The sequence below is a fragment of the Cyanistes caeruleus genome, chromosome 2 (assembly GCF_971803275.1).
Source record: "Cyanistes caeruleus chromosome 2, bCyaCae1.hap1.1, whole genome shotgun sequence".
NCBI classification, from domain to species: Eukaryota; Metazoa; Chordata; class Aves; order Passeriformes; family Paridae; genus Cyanistes; species Cyanistes caeruleus.
Window position 1 is genome coordinate 113,860,750 of NC_141702.1, and position 18,454 is coordinate 113,879,203.

Consider the following 18,454-nt stretch of genomic DNA (forward strand, 5'->3'; position numbering starts at 1 on the left):
CTCTTTATGCAGTTGGACTAAGTGAAGTAAACTCAGAAAAATCCTGAAGCTCTGAAGCCCTGAAAGATACTATTCAGCAACTAATATCACTGATCACTGATATTTATCTTTTTTTGTTATGGAGGTGGAATTTGAGTTCAGGTTGTGCAGAAGTTGATTTGCTTGTACTTCAATTCTTCTGACTTCTGGCAAAATAACCAGTCAACTTGCAGGTTGTCTCTACTTGTATTATGTAGATGATGGTAACCCTCAAGTAAGAGAAATTACACAGGACATAATAATTTGTTTTAAATCTTATAATCCTGTTTATCAGTAATTCAGTTGGAATTATCTAAAGTGAAAGCGTTGCTTTAATTCATCTGTTGTCTTAAATTTGGTGAGGCTAATCAAGTCTTTCTATACAAGTTTTTGTGCATGAGAATATGTGTTTGTAAAAAAATACATATTTACTCTGCACTGTGTGGATGGATATGTTCTATTAATATTTTTATTTGATTTTACAAAACTAATACAGTCTAATTTTTTAACAGCATAAGTGGTATATAACATGTCTTCCTATAATTTTATGTATCTACAGCTTTTTATACTGACACAGACAATGAGTCTCTTTTTGATTTGTCTCATGCACTGAGTCATTTCCAAGCAATGAAGAATCTTAACTTGTAGCAAAATAAAACTTTAAAAAAAAATGGTTATATATAGTCAAAAATCTTAGTCCAAACCTTTTTAACTTCATGTAAATGTTTTACTGTAGGAAACAAATAGAAGAGATGGAAGAAAAACAAAAATCTGACAAAGCAGAACTTGTAAGAATGCAGCAAGAAGTAGAGTCACAGCGCAAAGAGACAGAAATAGTTCAGCTGCAAATACGAAAACAGGAGGAGAGTCTGAAACGGAGAAGTGTTCACATTGAAAGCAGGTTAAAGGATTTGCTGGCTGAAAAAGAAAAATTTGAAGAAGAGAGATTACGGGAACAACAGGAGATAGAACTTCAAAAGAAAAAGCAGCAGGAAGAAATTTTTGCCCGGGTCAAAGAGGAGTTGCAGCGACTACAAGAACTTAATCATAATGAAAAAGCAGAGAAAATGCAGATTTTTCGTGAACTAGAAAAACTGAAAAAGGAAAAAGATGAGCAGTATCTTAAGCTGGAATCAGAGAAAAAGAGACTTGAAGAACAGGAAAGAGAGCAGGTGATGCTGGTGGCTCACCTAGAGGAACAGCTTCGAGAGAAGCAGGTCATGATAGAGCTCCTGAAGAGAGGGGATGTGCAGAGAGTAGAAGAAGAGAGAAGAGATCTTGAGGAGATCAGAGAATCTCTTTTGAAAGTCAAGGAAGCCCGATCTGAAGGTGATGAAAACCATGAAGAGTTAGAAAAAGCACAGCATGATTTTGTAGAGTTTAAAAGGAAACAGCTGGAACAGTTGGCTATTTTGGAAAAAGATTTAATTCAACAAATGGATCACCTAGAAAAGGAAATAGCAGATGAAGAAAGAGCTCTGGAGCACTTAAAATTTGCACATGAGGAACATTTAAATCTCAAGAGAGATGATGAAAACTTTATGGATGCCATACTTAAGGCTGAAGAAGTTGACAAGATAAAGCCAGTGGAATACAGGCTCCAATCTAAGGTACGCCAGCTTGAGTACCTGAAGAGTAATCATTTGCCAGCTCTGCTGGAGGAAAAACAAAGAGCTTCTGAAGTCCTTGACAGGGGCTTGTTAGGGTTAGATAATACTCTCTATCAAATAGAGAAAGAAATAGAAGAAAAAGAAGAGCAGCTTTCCCAGTATAGGGCTAGCACAAATCAGCTGCAGCAGCTTCAAGAAACCTTTGAATTCACAGCCAATGTAGCTCGGCAGGAAGGAAAGGTTCGGAAAAAGGAAAAAGAAATCCTTGAATCAAGGGAAAAGCAGCAGAGAGAGGCACTGGAGCAAGCTGTTGCAAAGTTGGAAAGGAGGCATTCTGCTTTGCAGCGTCGTTCCACCATAGACTTAGAAATTGAAGAGCAGAAACAGAAGCTGGCCACCTTGAACAACAGCTGTGGTGAACAGGCAGGGCTGCAGGCAAGTCTGGAAGCTGAACAGAAAGCTCTTGAGCAAGACCGAGAACGGTGAGTGCTGCAGTATCTTCCATTTATCAGAACCTGTCCACAAAAGGGCAATAATTTTATACCTTGGATGTTTGAGAGTACAACTTGTTCAGTGTCCCTGTACTTGAGTTTCTTCATGAGTTTCAAGTAGTTTATCCAGAATTGATGAATTCTGCTGCTTTTTAAAGGATTCTGCTCACTTATTAAGTTCTGGTATGTTTGGATACTTATCCCATCCTCAGCAGGAGATTATTTGCATTAGTCATCACAGTGCTTAAATAGTTTTACCTACATAGAAAGCTCAGACATCCTTATGTTCTGCCCTTAGACCAAATGTACCATCTAAAAACTTTTTTCTCTTAAATTATTTCTGTATAACATTTTTTTTTCCTCTATTAGTAACAAGTTAGATGTTTGTTCAAGATTTGGGGACTGTTACCATAAACCTGCCAACTGTCTCTCTCAACTGATGATGTACTGAACCCTTCTGATAATAAAATAAAAGTAAATGGGGTAAATGTTTAATTTGTTAATAGCCATGGTTTCAAGGCTAAATAAAAATAAAATAGCCATATATCCATGTAAAATTTGATTTTGCTTTTTAAGCTTATTGGAAAATATACAGAGGCCTTAATACTGCCCAGTGTGGTGACAATCCCTGTTAGGCACAGAAGCAATGTCATTTGTTTTACTCAGGATGTCTTGTAGCATAACATTTAGTCTAAGTATGGGAGCCTCAGAGAAAAGTCAGTCAGGTAGGGAAGGATCTTTCTTTGTGGAAGAAGAGGAAGAAACCTTTTAGGTTTGTTTTTTTTTTGACCTGAGCAAAAATTTACTAAGATGAGTATGTTCAATCCCTGCAGTATGGAAAAAGTGCAGAATTGCCATTTTTAAATGAGCTACCTTTGCTTATGCTGGAGCTTTAAAACCTGTGAATATCAGTAAAAAAATTAGGGTTTTTTTCTTGGGGTAGTATTTTTCATCTATTTTTTAAATATTTCACTAATTTATCTGAATAGTTTTTCATAAGCCCTTTAAACAGATGTGGAAAAACCACCTAAAATGAAGAAACTTGCCTGTAGCCAAATTGAAGAGCTCTTCTGTATTCCGTTCCTTCTCACCATTATCAGAAGAGTTGCTTTATATAGACTGTGTAGAGGTCACTTTTTCAACATTTATAGCTACATTGTTTGGCTTTTAGTTAAGCATTTTCAATACTGATTCATCATTTTGTGAACATTGCCATTATTTTCATAAATGTCATGAACATAAAATCTCATTTTCTATCCTGAGCATCTCACTTGACTAAACTACAGTGAGCTATAAACAACTGGAGGTTCCACAAAAAAAGTGAAAAAGTATGTTATCAGCCAGAAAACGGAGGTTTGGGGAAGATACTAAGGAAGTAAAAAGATCTCTTTTTTTCTTCTCTCTTTTTTCCTTTGTTTACTTCAAAGTCCTCTTGCACAGACTAAATAAAACTTTGAAGTCTTTCAGTGAATAGCCCATGGGCCTGAACAATTCAATTCAGAATGTTTTTGTGACTGTTGAGGCAAGAAGAAGATCTAAAGATACATGAGAGTATGTTAAACATTTCAGGCTACTTAATGCCCTTGTTTTTGGGTTTACATTTCACAATAGATGATGCCATAATAAGCATATGAATTATATATGTTTCTTACTGTTTATCTAGATCCCATTATGTAATGATGTGCTCTGGTTCAGATTGGTGTTAAGTCTGTGAAAATGTTTAAATGCAGTATTAGTTTGAAGTGCTATACGAGTGAAAGTCCATCATAACTAGATACAATGTTTTTATTTGTTTGAATCATAGGGAAGCTCAAAATTCTTTCATCTATAGGCGTTGTAGTTTGAGATAATTTTAAGGAGAATGCTGTGGAATGAGTTATCTCCCTTAAGAGTTCCACAAATTTCTTTCCACCAATAAGAAACTAATACTAACTGGTGAAAGTGAAAAAGCAATGCTTTATTAAGAACAAGAATGACAATAGGCAGGGGGGAAAAAGTAAATAACTGCTAGGTATTGAACTGCTAGACCTCAGCACCCCACTGAAACAAAGACAGACCCGAAATGCTGGAAAATCCCCGTTCCCAATATGGGCCTGTTGGGATGGCTTGGCAGGACACAGTGAGCAGATGGTGTCAGATCCGTCTCGGGAAGGCAGGAGCCTCACGGAGCAGTTCCAGCAGCAGATGAAGAGCTTCCCCACTGCAAGGCACAGCAGAGCAGGCATGGCAGCTGGGCTGAAGCCACCAAATGTGTCCTGTCCAAGGCTCGGCGTTGGTTAGCGGTGGCTTGGGCAGGAGCAGGGAAGCTCTGCTCGCTTCTGCCATCAGGATGCCCCCGATTATCAGACAAGGAGCTGCAGAATTCGTCTTCAAGGCAGCTGAAACATTGCTACTGAAGTTTCTGTTCCAGGAAAAAAAAACAAACTAAAAAGGAAAGGAAAGGCTTTGCCTAAGCAAAGACCAGGCAGCCAGTGATGCAAATACCGTGCTGGGAAAAGCTGTGAAAAAACTTGGGCAGGTTTTTAAAATGCCCCCAACCCCCCTTATCCCACCAGACACTCAAAGTCTGCAGCATCAGGATCTCAAAGATACCATAACAGTTTCTGGCCACAGATAATTATGGGATTAAATATCATTATGAATCACCCCATGACAACAGGGAATGACCCTCAAAATGATAATTTGAAGTTAACTTAAAATGGGATTTATACACACATTTTGCTGGCAGAGGTTTGTGGCACTAGAATGAACATAAAGCAACTTCAGAGCCTTCTTAGAGGCAAGTGGCAGGTTACAGTTCAGTATATTTACTGGTGGATACATCACAAGGCTATGTTTGTAGCTATATAAATGATATCTTCTCATAGTAGGATGTTTACAAACCAAGAGTTAAGCGTTGGTCCTTTAATGTAAATCTGATTTTTGTAGTTAAATTGATTTTCCATGGATGCAAACACTTTTCTATATACATCAGCTATCTTTCATCTACTTACCCTCAGGACACAAGATTGTTTTGCTGCTAATCAGAAGAAATAGATGGCTTCTGGCAGTGCTGCAAAAAGCACTCTAAAACTGAAGTAACAATTCAGCCTAAGCCTCAACATTATTCATTTCTCTAATTTTCTCATTTAACCCCCAGGATGGAATATAGAATTGCACTTCAATTTAGATATATACAATTGTAGGAGAAGTGGTAGAATCTCAGCTTTGCATAATTTCTCCTGTTTTTGCAAGAACTTATTTTCTTTTATTATTTGATTTCTAAGTAACCTCTAGAAAAACAATTACTTTTAGAGACAGATATTGTAATGAAAATGGGGAAGATTATAACTGTGTTACTAATCTAATCTCAGCTACGTTACAAGGGAAAAAAGTGTTCTGCAGATTACTTTGTTCTAATACGATGAATATTGCAATAAGTAGTTCTTATTTCATACAAAATGCCTCAGGCATTTTTAGTCAGAAACACAGTACCCAATTTTACATATTGTATTCTGTGCATAAATCTGGGTGGAATTAAATTTATTTGTTAAAGAAAGCAAGGAGGTTTCAAAAGATTTCTTAGCTGTATATATACAATAACTACTTTATGTTCATTTTGTAAATGAATTTTCAAAAACATATATACAGATGGAACAACTGGGAAATGTATATGTGTACTACACAAAGATTTTCTTATAGAGAAGTTTTGCCACATCAATGTTTTTGGTTTTCTTTGGGACTTTTTTGTATTAGTGCTGTATTTTGAGGTTTTCTTTTCCCCCTACCCCCCATATCAGACCAAATATGTTCAATGAAGCAAGTAGAGGACTTTCTTAAAGGTAGTTTCTGTACTTTTCCCCCTTTCTTCATTTACTTTCACACCAGAAGGTAATACCTGAGGTCATTGACAGAATTCTGTAAAAATGATTCTAGTGATTCTAATAGATAGGTTAAGTATTAGGAGTTAATATTTAATTTACAGACTTAGATACCTCTAGTGATGGAAGTTATTGAAGTTGTTTTATTTGACTTAATGCTACTGTTGGAATGTGGTTTTGAGCTGTCTCTACTTTCCTATCTAAATATGCTTAAGGAACAGTTATGATTTTTAAACCTTCATAAATATTAGTATCTACAGTCTTACATACCTGTATATCAGTGTAGGCACATTACCTCCCATCAGAACTATGTAAATCAGCTCTAAACCAAAATTACATGTTACGATATCTTTATAGCTTGGACCAGGAAATTCAGCAGCTGAAGCAAAAAATATATGAGGGTGATGGAGCTCAGAAAGGAAACCATGGAATATCAGATGAGAGACTCTCCCATAGCACTTCCCCTGCCAGCCCAACAAAGCCACAGCCATCTGCTGCCCCACTGGTTGATGATAGGTAGGTAACCTGCATTCCTGAAATGGAATGCACACAATAGCTTTAGAAAATAAGTCTTTTGAAAGACCATTCTGCCAGGATTGGATTTGATTTAAATGCTGTGATTGTTCTGTCTGGAAGACTGGTCTGGAAATAAAATTGATGCTCTACTCTAAGTAACCAACAGCCTCACCTGTTGCTCCTGTGCAGTTTGTTTTAGAATACAGGGTTGGGAAACAGTAGGCTGAAAGGTATTAAAGTAGTTTTTGAGTTTATAGTTACTTGTCTATATGGTTTTGCATCATATATACTTAAAGCAACAAAGTCAATTTAATTGTCTTAAACTTTTTTTAGTAGGACAGCTGCCTGGCATCACTAAAATCTTTAATCTCTGCCCTTGTTATGCTTACACATGGCAGTCAGTATCAGCTCTCGGAACATTGCTTCTGTTTGAAGACCAAACCTTTGCTAGCTCAAGTTGCTGATATCACAGCAGCAATGAAGGCAAACTGTGAAGTTACTGAAGATCCAACCCCAGCCTTCTTTCTTCTTCATCACTTGTACCCTCACTGCCTCTTGTGTGTAGAGCTGCTCTCAACAGCAGTGACTGAACCTGTGGTCCAGTAATTTGTTCAATTAATAACAAATTTTTAACCTTTGCCTGTTAAATGAACACTCACTCAAAAGTCAGTGTTCCTTCCTTAAGGAGGGTTAAAACTGATCTAACATTAAGCCTCCCAATTAAGAGCTGTGCAGTTCTCAGGGTTTAAAACATTTCAAAGAGCCTTGTAGTCTGTCTTGATTTGTATGTAAAAATACACTGTTTTTCCATACACACACACACACTTTTCTGTATCTTAAAGGATTAATGCCTTTATTGAACAAGAAGTGCAGAGAAGGCTCCAGAATATTCATCATAACGCTGAGGATAATCACCTTAGTGCGTCCTGGTCTACAGAAAGTTTCAAGGTGAGCAGAAATGGGTGGAACATCCTGACCTTCAATGGACCATGTCTAACAACTGGTTTAATTTTGACATTCAGTAATTTTCATGTTTTCCTGTGTTTACATACTTTTAATTTACCAAAAAATGTTAGCAGTAAATGAGGTATGGTATCAGTTTTAAAATTTTAATAATATTTTTATTTCCAGTGGCATTTTTATGTTGTTTTCTAGAGATTCTTTGGCAGGAAAGAGTATGTAAATGGCAACAAGAAGTTTGCAGATAAAACAAAACCTTCATATTATGTCAGAAAATTTTAATTGATGAAAATTAATGTTCTTGATGGAATTTCATACTTGCAAACAAATGCCTATTCAAACACTGGTGATCTAATAGATCCAAAGAGTGGATTGATTTACTTCTTAGCCAGTGGGTTAATAAATATTGATTGTTATTCTTATCTATTACAAAAAATGTCTCTTCCTCTTTATACTTTTAAATTAATATATACAAGAAAGGCACTTTTTAATAACCTCCTGTACCTTTTTTATGCTTAGGATAATGAGAGGCATAATAACAGCACTATTCAACGCAAGTTGAAGTATGAGGTAGGTCATAATTTGTCAGAATGAAATGGTTGTCTTACATTATGGCATGCCCTGTCACTAAATTTCATGATGTTTAGCTGCATAATTAGAATTTTGAATTCACAGCAAGATTAATGGCTAACAGAGATGGTGGCACATCATACCAGCTGGAATCAAAGTGATTTTGTTTCAGATTGGACCTAGTTCTTCCTTGTTTGAAAGGTGTGGTGTTAGGGTGGATCTTTCTTCATTGTTTTGCCATGATTCTTAACTTGGAACAATATAATTTTCATTATTTTTAGAGGAGAAAAGCATTTAATGAGCATTTAATGATTGTCTGAATTCAGAATACATGTAACATTTTGACTCACAATGAACTCTGTAAGGGTGTCTATAAGTTAGCAAGAAGAACCAGGCCAGTTAGTGTGTCCTGAAGGATTCATACGTACATTTATGTATTTTTAAAGGCTTTTAAACTGATCCCTCCCACCATTTTTAGTTGTCTTAACTGCTGCTTGAAACACAGTTATGGTCTTGGTGAATAAATCCTAAATACCTTCATGGATTTAAACTGTAACAATAGGAGGGCTGAAACACCTCAAATTTGCACTTTTCTGACTTTTACACTGTTGTTTTTCAGCTGTGTTGGACTTTTTGCACTCTTGGATGGTATGGGATTACTTTTTTGTGCTTGTGTGGGAAAAAAATTAAGGGCTTGTAAGTTTCTGCATTGCCTGTTGACTTTCCTGGATTCTTTTGAGTAAAGCAAATATGGACCAAGTGAAATGGATACTGTACATAGAAAAAGCAAGGGGGGGTTGAAAAGATCAACTATTCCCTTACCTGGTATCAGTCACATCTATTGAGTTTTCTCTTTCTCATTTTGAGAGATTGTACTGATTCTGAATGATTGTATAAATCTAATCAAAAGCAATCCTCAGTTTAAGAAATGTTCAGGTCAGAAGATTTTACAAAGACATTTTTATCTTCTTCTTCTTCTTTTGGAATTTTTAACAGAAAAGTCAACAGTGGCAGCCATGCTATGGCTTTCCATTTGTCTAAAGATGGCAATTGTTCTCTGAGTTGTGTGGAGAAAATGCAGAAGTAAGAGACCATAAGAGACAGAAGGCATATACAGATGCTGGATTTATTTTCCAGTTTTGGAAGACTCTCCTCCCCCTGTGCATCAGAGAAGGCATTTCAGAATGAAAGGAGTAACTTAGAGCAGGAGAGCTTTGCTTGTCATTGTGACATTAAAAGTATTTTAATTCACTCTAAATGTACTAATACTTTAAAGAGTACAAATGTTCTGTATCAGAATGTTTTGTCTACTTCATTACGTATTTCTGACTTTAACAGTGTGGCTTATTCACTCCACAAGGTTGAAAATTTCAATCATTTTGATGATAAAATAATTGCTTCTCCAGACAGTGACAGCTCAAGAACTGAATCTGATTGTTCCCACTTGAAACAGATGTCTCATGCAGGATCCTTAATAGGTGCTAATGAGCAAACTGGCTTTAGCATATTGTGCTTTCTTTTCTCAGTCTAATGTACATTCTGAAACAACAACTTATAAAGATAACATCCCATTAAAGACAGTGCAACCCATAGTTGAAGACCAGTCTAGTAATTCTCAGCTTCCAACAAAATGCCTTCATTTCGTTTCTTTTAAGTTAATATCTTCTTGTTTTGATGTAAGACCAGAACATGCTTCCAGTTTGGGATATCTTTCCAGTAAGCTTTCCTGCTTTTACAAAGATACCTGTAGTCAGCTGGTCAGCAGTGCAGTGGTTTCTAAAATTAAGGAGTAGGGAAGTCAGTGTGGTGGAAGTGAGAGATGTGCCCAAGCAGTATCATTAATAAAAAATCTGCCATTTATGAGAAATTTGCAAGTAAATGTGTTCCTCTAGTCAGGCATGAATCAAGACATATCCCACACTAGTAATGGTGCTAAAGCTCATACTCAACAGCCTGAATCCCCTGTGCAAAAGGCTGTCACAATGTGCATGAGCACAAAGATCTCTGATGCCTTGGTGAGAAAGCCCTCTGAAGAATTTCCTTGCTGTTGGAAAAGCAAAAATCTAGAAAACAGTTCAGTGTTAAGACACTAAACAGTTTAGTATTAAGATGTCTTTCTAAAATTTCAGGTCTGTTCTCTGGAAAACGTCCTGGATTTTTTCATCTGTGCTTTACCTCAAATTTCTGTTAGGATGGAGGAGTTGAAAGGTATCTGTTGGCTCGTCTTTGGCAGTTGCTGAAAACTGGACCCAGAACCTGCTTGCTTGCTTTTGTTCAGTTCCATTCTGTATGTTGTTCTTTTGTCAGCTGAACAAGGCACCTGCCAAAGTTCCTTGGCAGTGTTTAATGAAGTTCCTATCAGCACTGTAAAGGAAATTCAAGTTGGCTCTGCTGGACAGAATATTCGACTTCTGTATTCTGCTGAAGATGGTTTACTCACAATATTTACCTATAACAAACATTTCACTTAAAGAATTTACAGCGACATAATGAGAATTTTGATTGTTACAGTTTGACTGTTTGGATGATGATGTTTATTTAAATTACCAGCTTCTGAAAGATTTGCTGCAGATTTCACTGGAATTGACTTCAGATATAAATGAATTAGTTTTTTCAAATGGAGCATGATTGTCCTGTTAATTTCAAACCGAGTTAGCTGACCTGGTTTACTTACTCTATGAAAATATGGGAGCTATTAAACCTTCATTAGGTGATATTCATGTACTGCTGTATGCATCAATGAAAGTAGACTATGACAGGAGTGATAGACTAGTGATAAGCAGACTATGTATAGGAGTCTTGTTCTTACAAGTACTCATAGAGGTCTCTTAAAGGAAAACAATGTCTTTTTTTCTGCACCTAACATTCTTGACATAACATTGCTTCATCCCAGCAATCACAATTAGACAGCCTTTTGGTACTGTTTGAATGATATCCATTGTGCAGTTTTGCCAGACAAAGAGAAGTGTGCAAAAATTGAGCTTGTGATTTCTAAAAGGAGCAAGGTTGGACCTGATTCAGGAATTGTTTTTTTCTAAATACTGTGAAAAAGAAATAAATACTCAGCTGACAGTCATCCCATCAATTCTTCAAAGCAGTTTGCATATCCCTTTGGAAATCTGGAAATTAACATTCAGTTCAAGTGAAGAAGCCATTTGGCTAATTATGCATTTGACTAGGTGTTGAAATCCAAATATGTTTAGATACATTCAAAACAAAAGTCTAATAAATATTGATAAAATCTTTCCCCATCCCACCTCCCCCCTTTTTTTTAATCAATAGAGAAGAGGAGCCTTTGAGCTGTAAGGGAATACCAGAGACTGTGTACACACATCTAAGCAATAATAATTATTAATTGAGTACTTGCATTTTGTATATCTCTGATATGATGTACATACAATTCCGTGGGAAAGTGAGGAAATTAAATGTTTCTATGTTATATGGTAGGTGGATGAAAACTATAATTACAGCTCTGTCTTAGGATTTCCATTTTGGCAGTGTTTTCTAGCTCCTTCCATATACTATCTATCCTCATTAATGTGTTCTCTATTCCTCCTTGATTGTCTTTTCCTTAATCTTCTTGATTATCTTTGTTTGTCATGCTCCTCATTTACTTCATGCCCTTGATCTCAATATTTCAAAACATCTCCAGATTTTTTAATCTTATTTTCACTGAATGCTCTTAATACTACAGATGTTTACAGCTTTTATACATGCAATTTTGTGAATATTATCATTGACAAGTCTCTTCTTCAGAGTTTTAAATTTAAGGTTTATTTCACTTTCATATCAAAATTTGTCACAAGTGCAAAAGCGGTTGTACTTTAAATAGCATTTCAACCTTTGGTCGTGCCACTGTGGCAAGACAGATGTTTTGGGGTCTGTCATCTGTGTGCATGTTTTGAATGTTCCAGCTAGGTAGTTGACAACTGGGGACACTGCCTGACAGATGGAGTGAGTTTAACTCTAGAGTTCTGTTCATATAATGTGCTTGACCTTACTTTTATCATTCTCTGCTTGCTTACTGATGGGGTTTTTGATGCTATGAGATTGCATTTCTTACAGTCTTTTATATTACTACATCCCAAGAAAAAATGGAGCTATTGCACATTAGTAGAATATTTCCATCAGTTGAGGCTTTCCTCTTGCTTAGGACAGGGGGTATTTATTTTACCACTTACCTCTGTCAGATGTTCGAATAATAAATAAGCTGTTGTCTCCTATCTTTTGTTTCTTCCTTTGTAAGGGGAGCTGAATATCTTTAGAATCCTGTTGCTTGAATATGCCATCTGCCTTGTTTGAGGAAGATGGTTCTTGGCAGAAAAAACTGGTATCTAATCTGAAATTCTAAATTCTGTAAGCATATTGCCAAGCAGAGGTGAAATCTACTAGACAGAGTTAGACTTCAGTCTCTCTCCTAGTGTAAGAATATTTCCCATTTGTTTTTACCATATGTTAGGACATGATAATGTAACTCACATGTGATTTAAAAAGAAGTAGGGAAGTTATGTCTGGAAGGATGAACACTTGTCTCGATAGAGAATTATGGGGGTTTTTATCGTTACATTTCTAATTCCTTAATGAAGTCCAAAAATGCAAAATATGTCGTGTTATTTTGAGGTGTTGTGGGGTTTTTTTAACAAAGAATGTGTTCTCAAATGAGTACAGAGTGGTATCATCATGTCAGTCCTGCTCAGGAGTGGCTCCCTCATTGACACCACTATGGCATTTCTTCTGGGCCTTGCCCAAAGTCAGCATTGAGTGGCACTATCTGAGAGGACTGTCTTGATCAAGGCTGTTAAAGGGAATCAGTCTCTGCAACCAGTTTCTTTTCTGATTGTACTCCAAAGTTAAATGTTTGTGCATTTTTTGTTTCCCATTAGCACTTTTTGTCTTCTGTGCTTTTTTAAAAATCTAACTCAATGAATACGCTGCACTTTCATGAAAAAGAACTTCATAGCAATATATTTTGTCCTAATCTTGCTACTATTTTTACTATGTAAAGTAAACATAAAGATCATTGTTTATGAATAGCAAACATTATTTAATGTATTAGGGTGCATTTGCCACAACACTTCGTGTCTGAGTTTTTTTTCCTCTCTATTAGCTGTTTTTAAGAGTTCTCTGAAAATGACTGCCAATAAATTACACGTTGACAGAGGTGACTATAAGAGTGGCTTTATGGTTTTATTGCTGTTTTAAAACAGATGATGTTGTTTTCAGGGGAATGAACTTCTCTCTTTTCCCCCAAGGAAAGAGCAGCTTACATTTCAGTCCTCCAGAAATGAGTTTTAGCTGAAAAGCCAGTAATGTGGGCAGTAATTACAGAAGAGCAAAATAGACAGGAGACAATATTTGTTGTAAAACAAAGATCGCTAAAAATATTTTTCCATTCAAACATAAACTTCTTTTATGGTTTCTTGAAATAAAAGAAAAAGAAAATGTTTGTGGTAAATATACTCAGATTAACTCAGTGGAATAAAAATTCACTTTCTTCGTATTTTTCACTCTTATTAATGCTAATATTAGGGGAAATTGTAATTTATAATTGACTGGCAATGAAATAACAGCCTCCTCTTCTTGAGAGCCATGATGATGTCAAAAGATTCTCTGTAACAGGCAGAGGTGTTTATGAATGAGTTTTAAATTCTTCTCCAACTCCTACACAGTCTTATGTGTACAGGAAGTCACCAGGAGTTGCTCCAAAGATGAATGTTGAGCATACAGTTACAGCTCAAGTGATGGATAGCGGTGCTAAATACAAATATATAACATAGTCATAACTTTAAAGTGATAGTTTTTCAATCTTTTTGGTTGTTAACTTATGTTTGTCATGCTGCTGTTATTTTTTTGCCAGTTCTTTAAGGTTTTCAGACCAAATATGTTCAATGGAGCAAGTAGAGGACTTCCTTAAAGGCAGTTTCTGTACTTTATCACTCTAAATTCTTATGCTACTTTTGGGCAGAGTGACTGCAAAACATTAATCTTTTCAGTGGCAAAAATGTTTTATTTTTGATGTAATTTCAGAGTTACATATTCCATCTGGCTGTCAGAGGAATGAGGGCTCATTGGAAATAAATTTTTAGATTGTTTTGTCCAGACTGTAAAAATTTATCATAACTGAGTTTTCTGAGGTTCAGGTATGATTAAAAAGAATAGTAGAGAACTGTTCTGACAGTGGATTGCTTATTTAATTATAAAATAGGTTTGAACTTTTAAAATTTAAGAGCTTTTTGAATTGCCTAGACCCCTGCAGCTTAGCATGATATTGTAAAATTTATTAGAAAAGATAGAGACATACAAAAAGAGTTAACTGTGAAAGCTTGATAAATGCACTGATTTTTTTTGAAAGGGAGGTAATAAAGTCTTCTACTTTCCCTTGTTTTTGATATCTAAACTGAAAATACCTTTTCAACTAAAGGGATATTTTTTAATACACTTCACCTTAATTTTTGTATGCATAAAAATATGCTAGGGCTTGCCTATAGGACAAGATCCACTTTGTTTTCAAAGAATTCCTTCATTTTAGAAGTAATTTCTACCTCCTCTTTTCCTGCTTCTCTGACCAAGAACACTTTCTCATTTTCAGTGAAGTTCTTTTCTTTTTTTCCTTATGTAGTGATTTTGGTTTTCCTTTCTTCTCCCTATTTGGTATGTCCATGAAAGCGGATGGTCTGTCGTTCACTGGGAGCAAGTCCAGACGACCTGAAGGACCCAATTAAAATCAGTATTCCACGGTATGTCCTGTGTGGGCAGGGAAAGGATGAACACTATGAGTTTGAAATAAAGGTGAGTGCTTATCATTTGCTTTTCTGTAATGCTTTTGTTCCACTAAGTGTAATTTCTGGTTCTCTTTCTCTTATGTAAGTGGCCTTGATACTGTTAAATAAGAGAGGTGAGAAGAATGCACGGTATAGGACGCTATAAAGACAAGCATTTTCCAAGTGGGTTGATTGTACAGAGGAGGCTAGTAGCCAAACTCCAGGGGTGAGCTGTTCCAGAGACAATGTCAGTTCAATTTGAGGAGTTCCAGAGATGAGGATTAAATGCCTATTGGTTATAGGAATGGCCTTTATTGAGAAGCAAGTGTCAGGTACAGAAAAGGCCTAGACTTGAAATATTTACCTGAAATAATGAAAGCGTGAAAATATTACTGAAGTATTTTTCACATATGCATGACAAAGGCTTGTTTCATTTCAGGCTCTCTTTATTGTTCTTATTCTTCCCACTCTGCATTTCCAAGGTGTTACTTCTCCAAACTTCCAGTTGATTTTCTGCACAGAAATGCTGGGGAGGAAAAAGCATATTAATTTTGTTTCCTCTGGTATGCAGCCAGTGTTTTTTCAAAGAAACATCTAAAGTCTAATTGGAAATGTGTTCTCAGTGTGTGTGGACATATGTGTAGCATAACTGATATACATGGCATCGGAGGCAGAACTGGCAGCCTCCTTTACTGAATGTGCTGCCAGATGCTTTGTTAGCTGCTGTGAGGTGGAGGAGTGACCTTCCTCACAGTGTAATGGACCATTTTGGAGCTGCTCTCTCTTTTGAAAAGGTTTTTATTAAGATGGGCAGTCTGAGCTTTGTTTGTGATAATTAAATTTTCATTTTGAAACATACCGTGCCATTTGTGGGTGGAATACCTCCTTTTACCTGTTGAACTTTGATTTTCTTGGGGCTAGTGAAAGCCCAGACCCAGAGAGATGCTGAGAGATGTGTAAGTGCACATGAAACTCCCCCAAGGACTCTTCTACTCAATTTTCAGCACGTGAGATTTACTAGATTAGGTAATGGTTAGTGAAGATGGCTAAAGTAAAGAGGTAGCTTCTGTTCTGAATATGTTGATGGATTTCTTTCCCAAGTATTTTTCCTTCACTGGTAAAACCCATGGTAACCTTCACTGGTAAAGCCTCTACAAGATCTTATCATGAGGGAGCAGTTGAAAGAGTCTGTGCAGTTTGGCAGTTTTGGGGATGTTTCTTACAGTCATTCCCTCATATGAATCAATCAACTGCTAATGCTTTTTCCTTTCCCTCCAGGTCTCTGTCTCACAGGGGATTGCTTCTGCTGTAGTTAGGATTTAGCCCCATGCTACAATCCACAGACCTTCCACAAACTTTTCTATTTTAAACCTTTTCCATGCAGAGCTCCCAGCTCTACTTTGATCTGTATTAATCTTCAGAAGCTCCTACAGTTATTCTGTAGAAAATTAGAACACATGGAATAGCGGCTTTGTATTTTTTTTTTCCTTAAAAATCAGGAAAATGTGGCAGATGGGGGAGATAAATGTACCTATTTATTTAATCTCTTCCTCATAGGTCAGAATACCATGTCTGCTGTCAATATAATTCCTGATTTCAACCTTACTTCCCTTAGTTAAAGTTTATTTTCAGGTCATCCGAAATATATGTCAGTTGTGGGAAAGGACTGAGGTGTTGCTAATCTCATTTCCTTTGCTAGGTCCTAAATAAGCTTTCTTCCACAAGGTTCCTCTTTCAGGAAAATGGGTAGCTGACCTATCTGCATGTTACAGCACTTTGGAACCTGACAAAGTGACAAGTGATAATTGAGTTGAAATTTTAAGACAGTGCCCAAAACTGTGAATCCTAGGTATCTCAGAGGTATTTGCTTCAACAGACATTTCTAGTCTTTGTGTTTGTAATTAAATCCTGCATAGTTATATAGAGGAACAAATATAATAAATTTCTGTATATAAAAAATACATAAAATTCTTCTTACTGCATGCAGTAATAAAGATTGTTTTGTTTATATGCCAGAAGAGAGAGAATGAGTTCCACTTTCCCTGGCAGCTTCATGACCAATTCATAAGTCAGCCCTAACATACTATCCAACAATATTTTGTTTTAGTGCAGGTTCAGCATCTTGTCAACATAGACATGTATGGGAATAGGCCAGCAGGATGTTCTGTCCACTCAGGTTCTTTATCTTGATACAGATCAGAATTAAAGATGTTGAGTGGGTCTCACAAGAACTGACTGGAGAGAATTCAAAACAGGAAGAAACCGATAATTTATTAGAGTTAAGACAGCACCTTCTTTTGCAGCAGGAATATGTCATGGAGCTGTTTGTGCTAGTCTGCTATTAAGTATTCTGTATGAATTGATTCATTTCCAAAAAAGCTTCCGTTTGAGTGACAATTTTATGTGTTGTCTTTAAAGACATGATGAAACAGTAATAGCTTAATCAGGTCTAAACACATTTATGTTAGAGCTGAATTAGTATGCCAGAGAACTCCCCTTCCTTTCATGTTGTGTCAGGATATTCAGACAAGGCTGTGCTAGAAACAGTGTGGGAAGAGCTTTTGCATCAATAAAACCAGAGGCATGTGTTATGGACAGTGCCCATGGTTGCAAACAGTACCTATGGTTGGCAGAAGGAGCAACAAAGCAGCAGGGAAGGTGGAACTCCAGCTCTCATAAAGACATGCAGAGTCTCCTGAGAGGTGATGGAAACAAGGTCTGGAATCAAGCAGAGCTCTGCAGGGATCCTTTGTCAATAGTGAAAGTTGTAGATAAGCCTTCTCATTCAGCTTTCCCTCATTGTTCTGAGTTCCCTCCTTTTATTTATGCTGTTTGATATTCCTTCAAAAGTGGTTTTCGTGTGTTTCAAAGCCTTTTAGTGGTGTCTGACAAGTAGTCTATAAGAAAAGATCCAGGCAGATGCACCCTAAGCCAGTGCTCTCTTTCAGATCCAGTTGCATTTCTGTTCAGCCAGATGCTGTGTTGGATTTGCTCAAAAAGTCCACGTTTCTAGTCTAAATTTAATTCTGAGTTTGGTGAACTGTTGCAGAGTGGCCATAAAGGCAGAGGCAGTTCTCATTGATAACTAGTTCTTTAAGAAAATGATGCCTAAACTCCCCATAACTGCCTAAATAAAGAAAAAGTCTAATATTCTGTCAACCTTATCAGATTAATACTCTCAATAATAAAATAGAAAAAGGTTCTAAGAAATTTTTTAGAAAACTTCTGGCTTTTCAGATGCTGTTTTTGTAGTGTGAGAACAGTTCAAACAAGGTTCACTTGAAGAAATACAAGTTCTCATGATGACTGTAGACAGTTTATCCAGCCCAGATAAAGACATTCAGCATTTCCTGTTTTTTTTCTAATTTCTTTCAGAATCAGGTGAAATATTGTGGTTTTTTTCTCCTCCAGTCATGGTGTTACTTCTGTTGCTATGGGGCAGAAAGAGGACAAGTTCTGTGATGTGCTATACAGTGGAATCGATTGAAAATGCCTCCTTGGTTATTTTATATCAGTCATGATGAGAAGAAAAGATAAGGGGACAGGACTGTGATATCTCCTTTCAGATTTATAGGTTTTACATAGGAAATGGTGCCTTTGAATGAGAAAAACAAAACAACCCACAATTCTGAGGCAAATCTAGGATCACAGTTGTGCCTAGAGAAGAA

At 36.5% G+C, this 18,454-nt stretch overlaps 1 protein-coding gene and 1 pseudogene across 9 annotated transcripts in view; both read left to right on the forward strand.

Moving 5' to 3' along the window:
* The window catches only part of KIF16B (kinesin family member 16B), a 137,274-nt gene that overhangs the window by 72,229 nt on the left and 46,591 nt on the right, over positions 1-18,454 (forward strand). For 7 of the 9 annotated variants that reach the window (XR_002862997.2, XM_023923188.2, XM_023923189.2 and 4 more), the window contains 5 exons: positions 755-2,110; positions 6,337-6,495; positions 7,338-7,443; positions 7,975-8,025; positions 14,692-14,814. Coding sequence is in view for 6 of the 9 variants with exons in the window: in XM_023923188.2 (XP_023778956.2) it covers positions 755-2,110; positions 6,337-6,495; positions 7,338-7,443; positions 7,975-8,025; positions 14,692-14,814 (1,795 nt within the window). In the remaining 3 variants the exon portion in view is untranslated. Of the gene's footprint in view, positions 1-754; positions 2,111-6,336; positions 6,496-7,337; positions 7,444-7,974; positions 8,026-14,644; positions 14,815-18,454 lie in introns of all 9 variants that reach the window. The other 2 variants (XR_015283870.1, XR_015283871.1) reach the window with 1 other exon arrangement.
* On the forward strand, positions 8,139-11,266 carry LOC147655146 (uncharacterized; annotated as a pseudogene).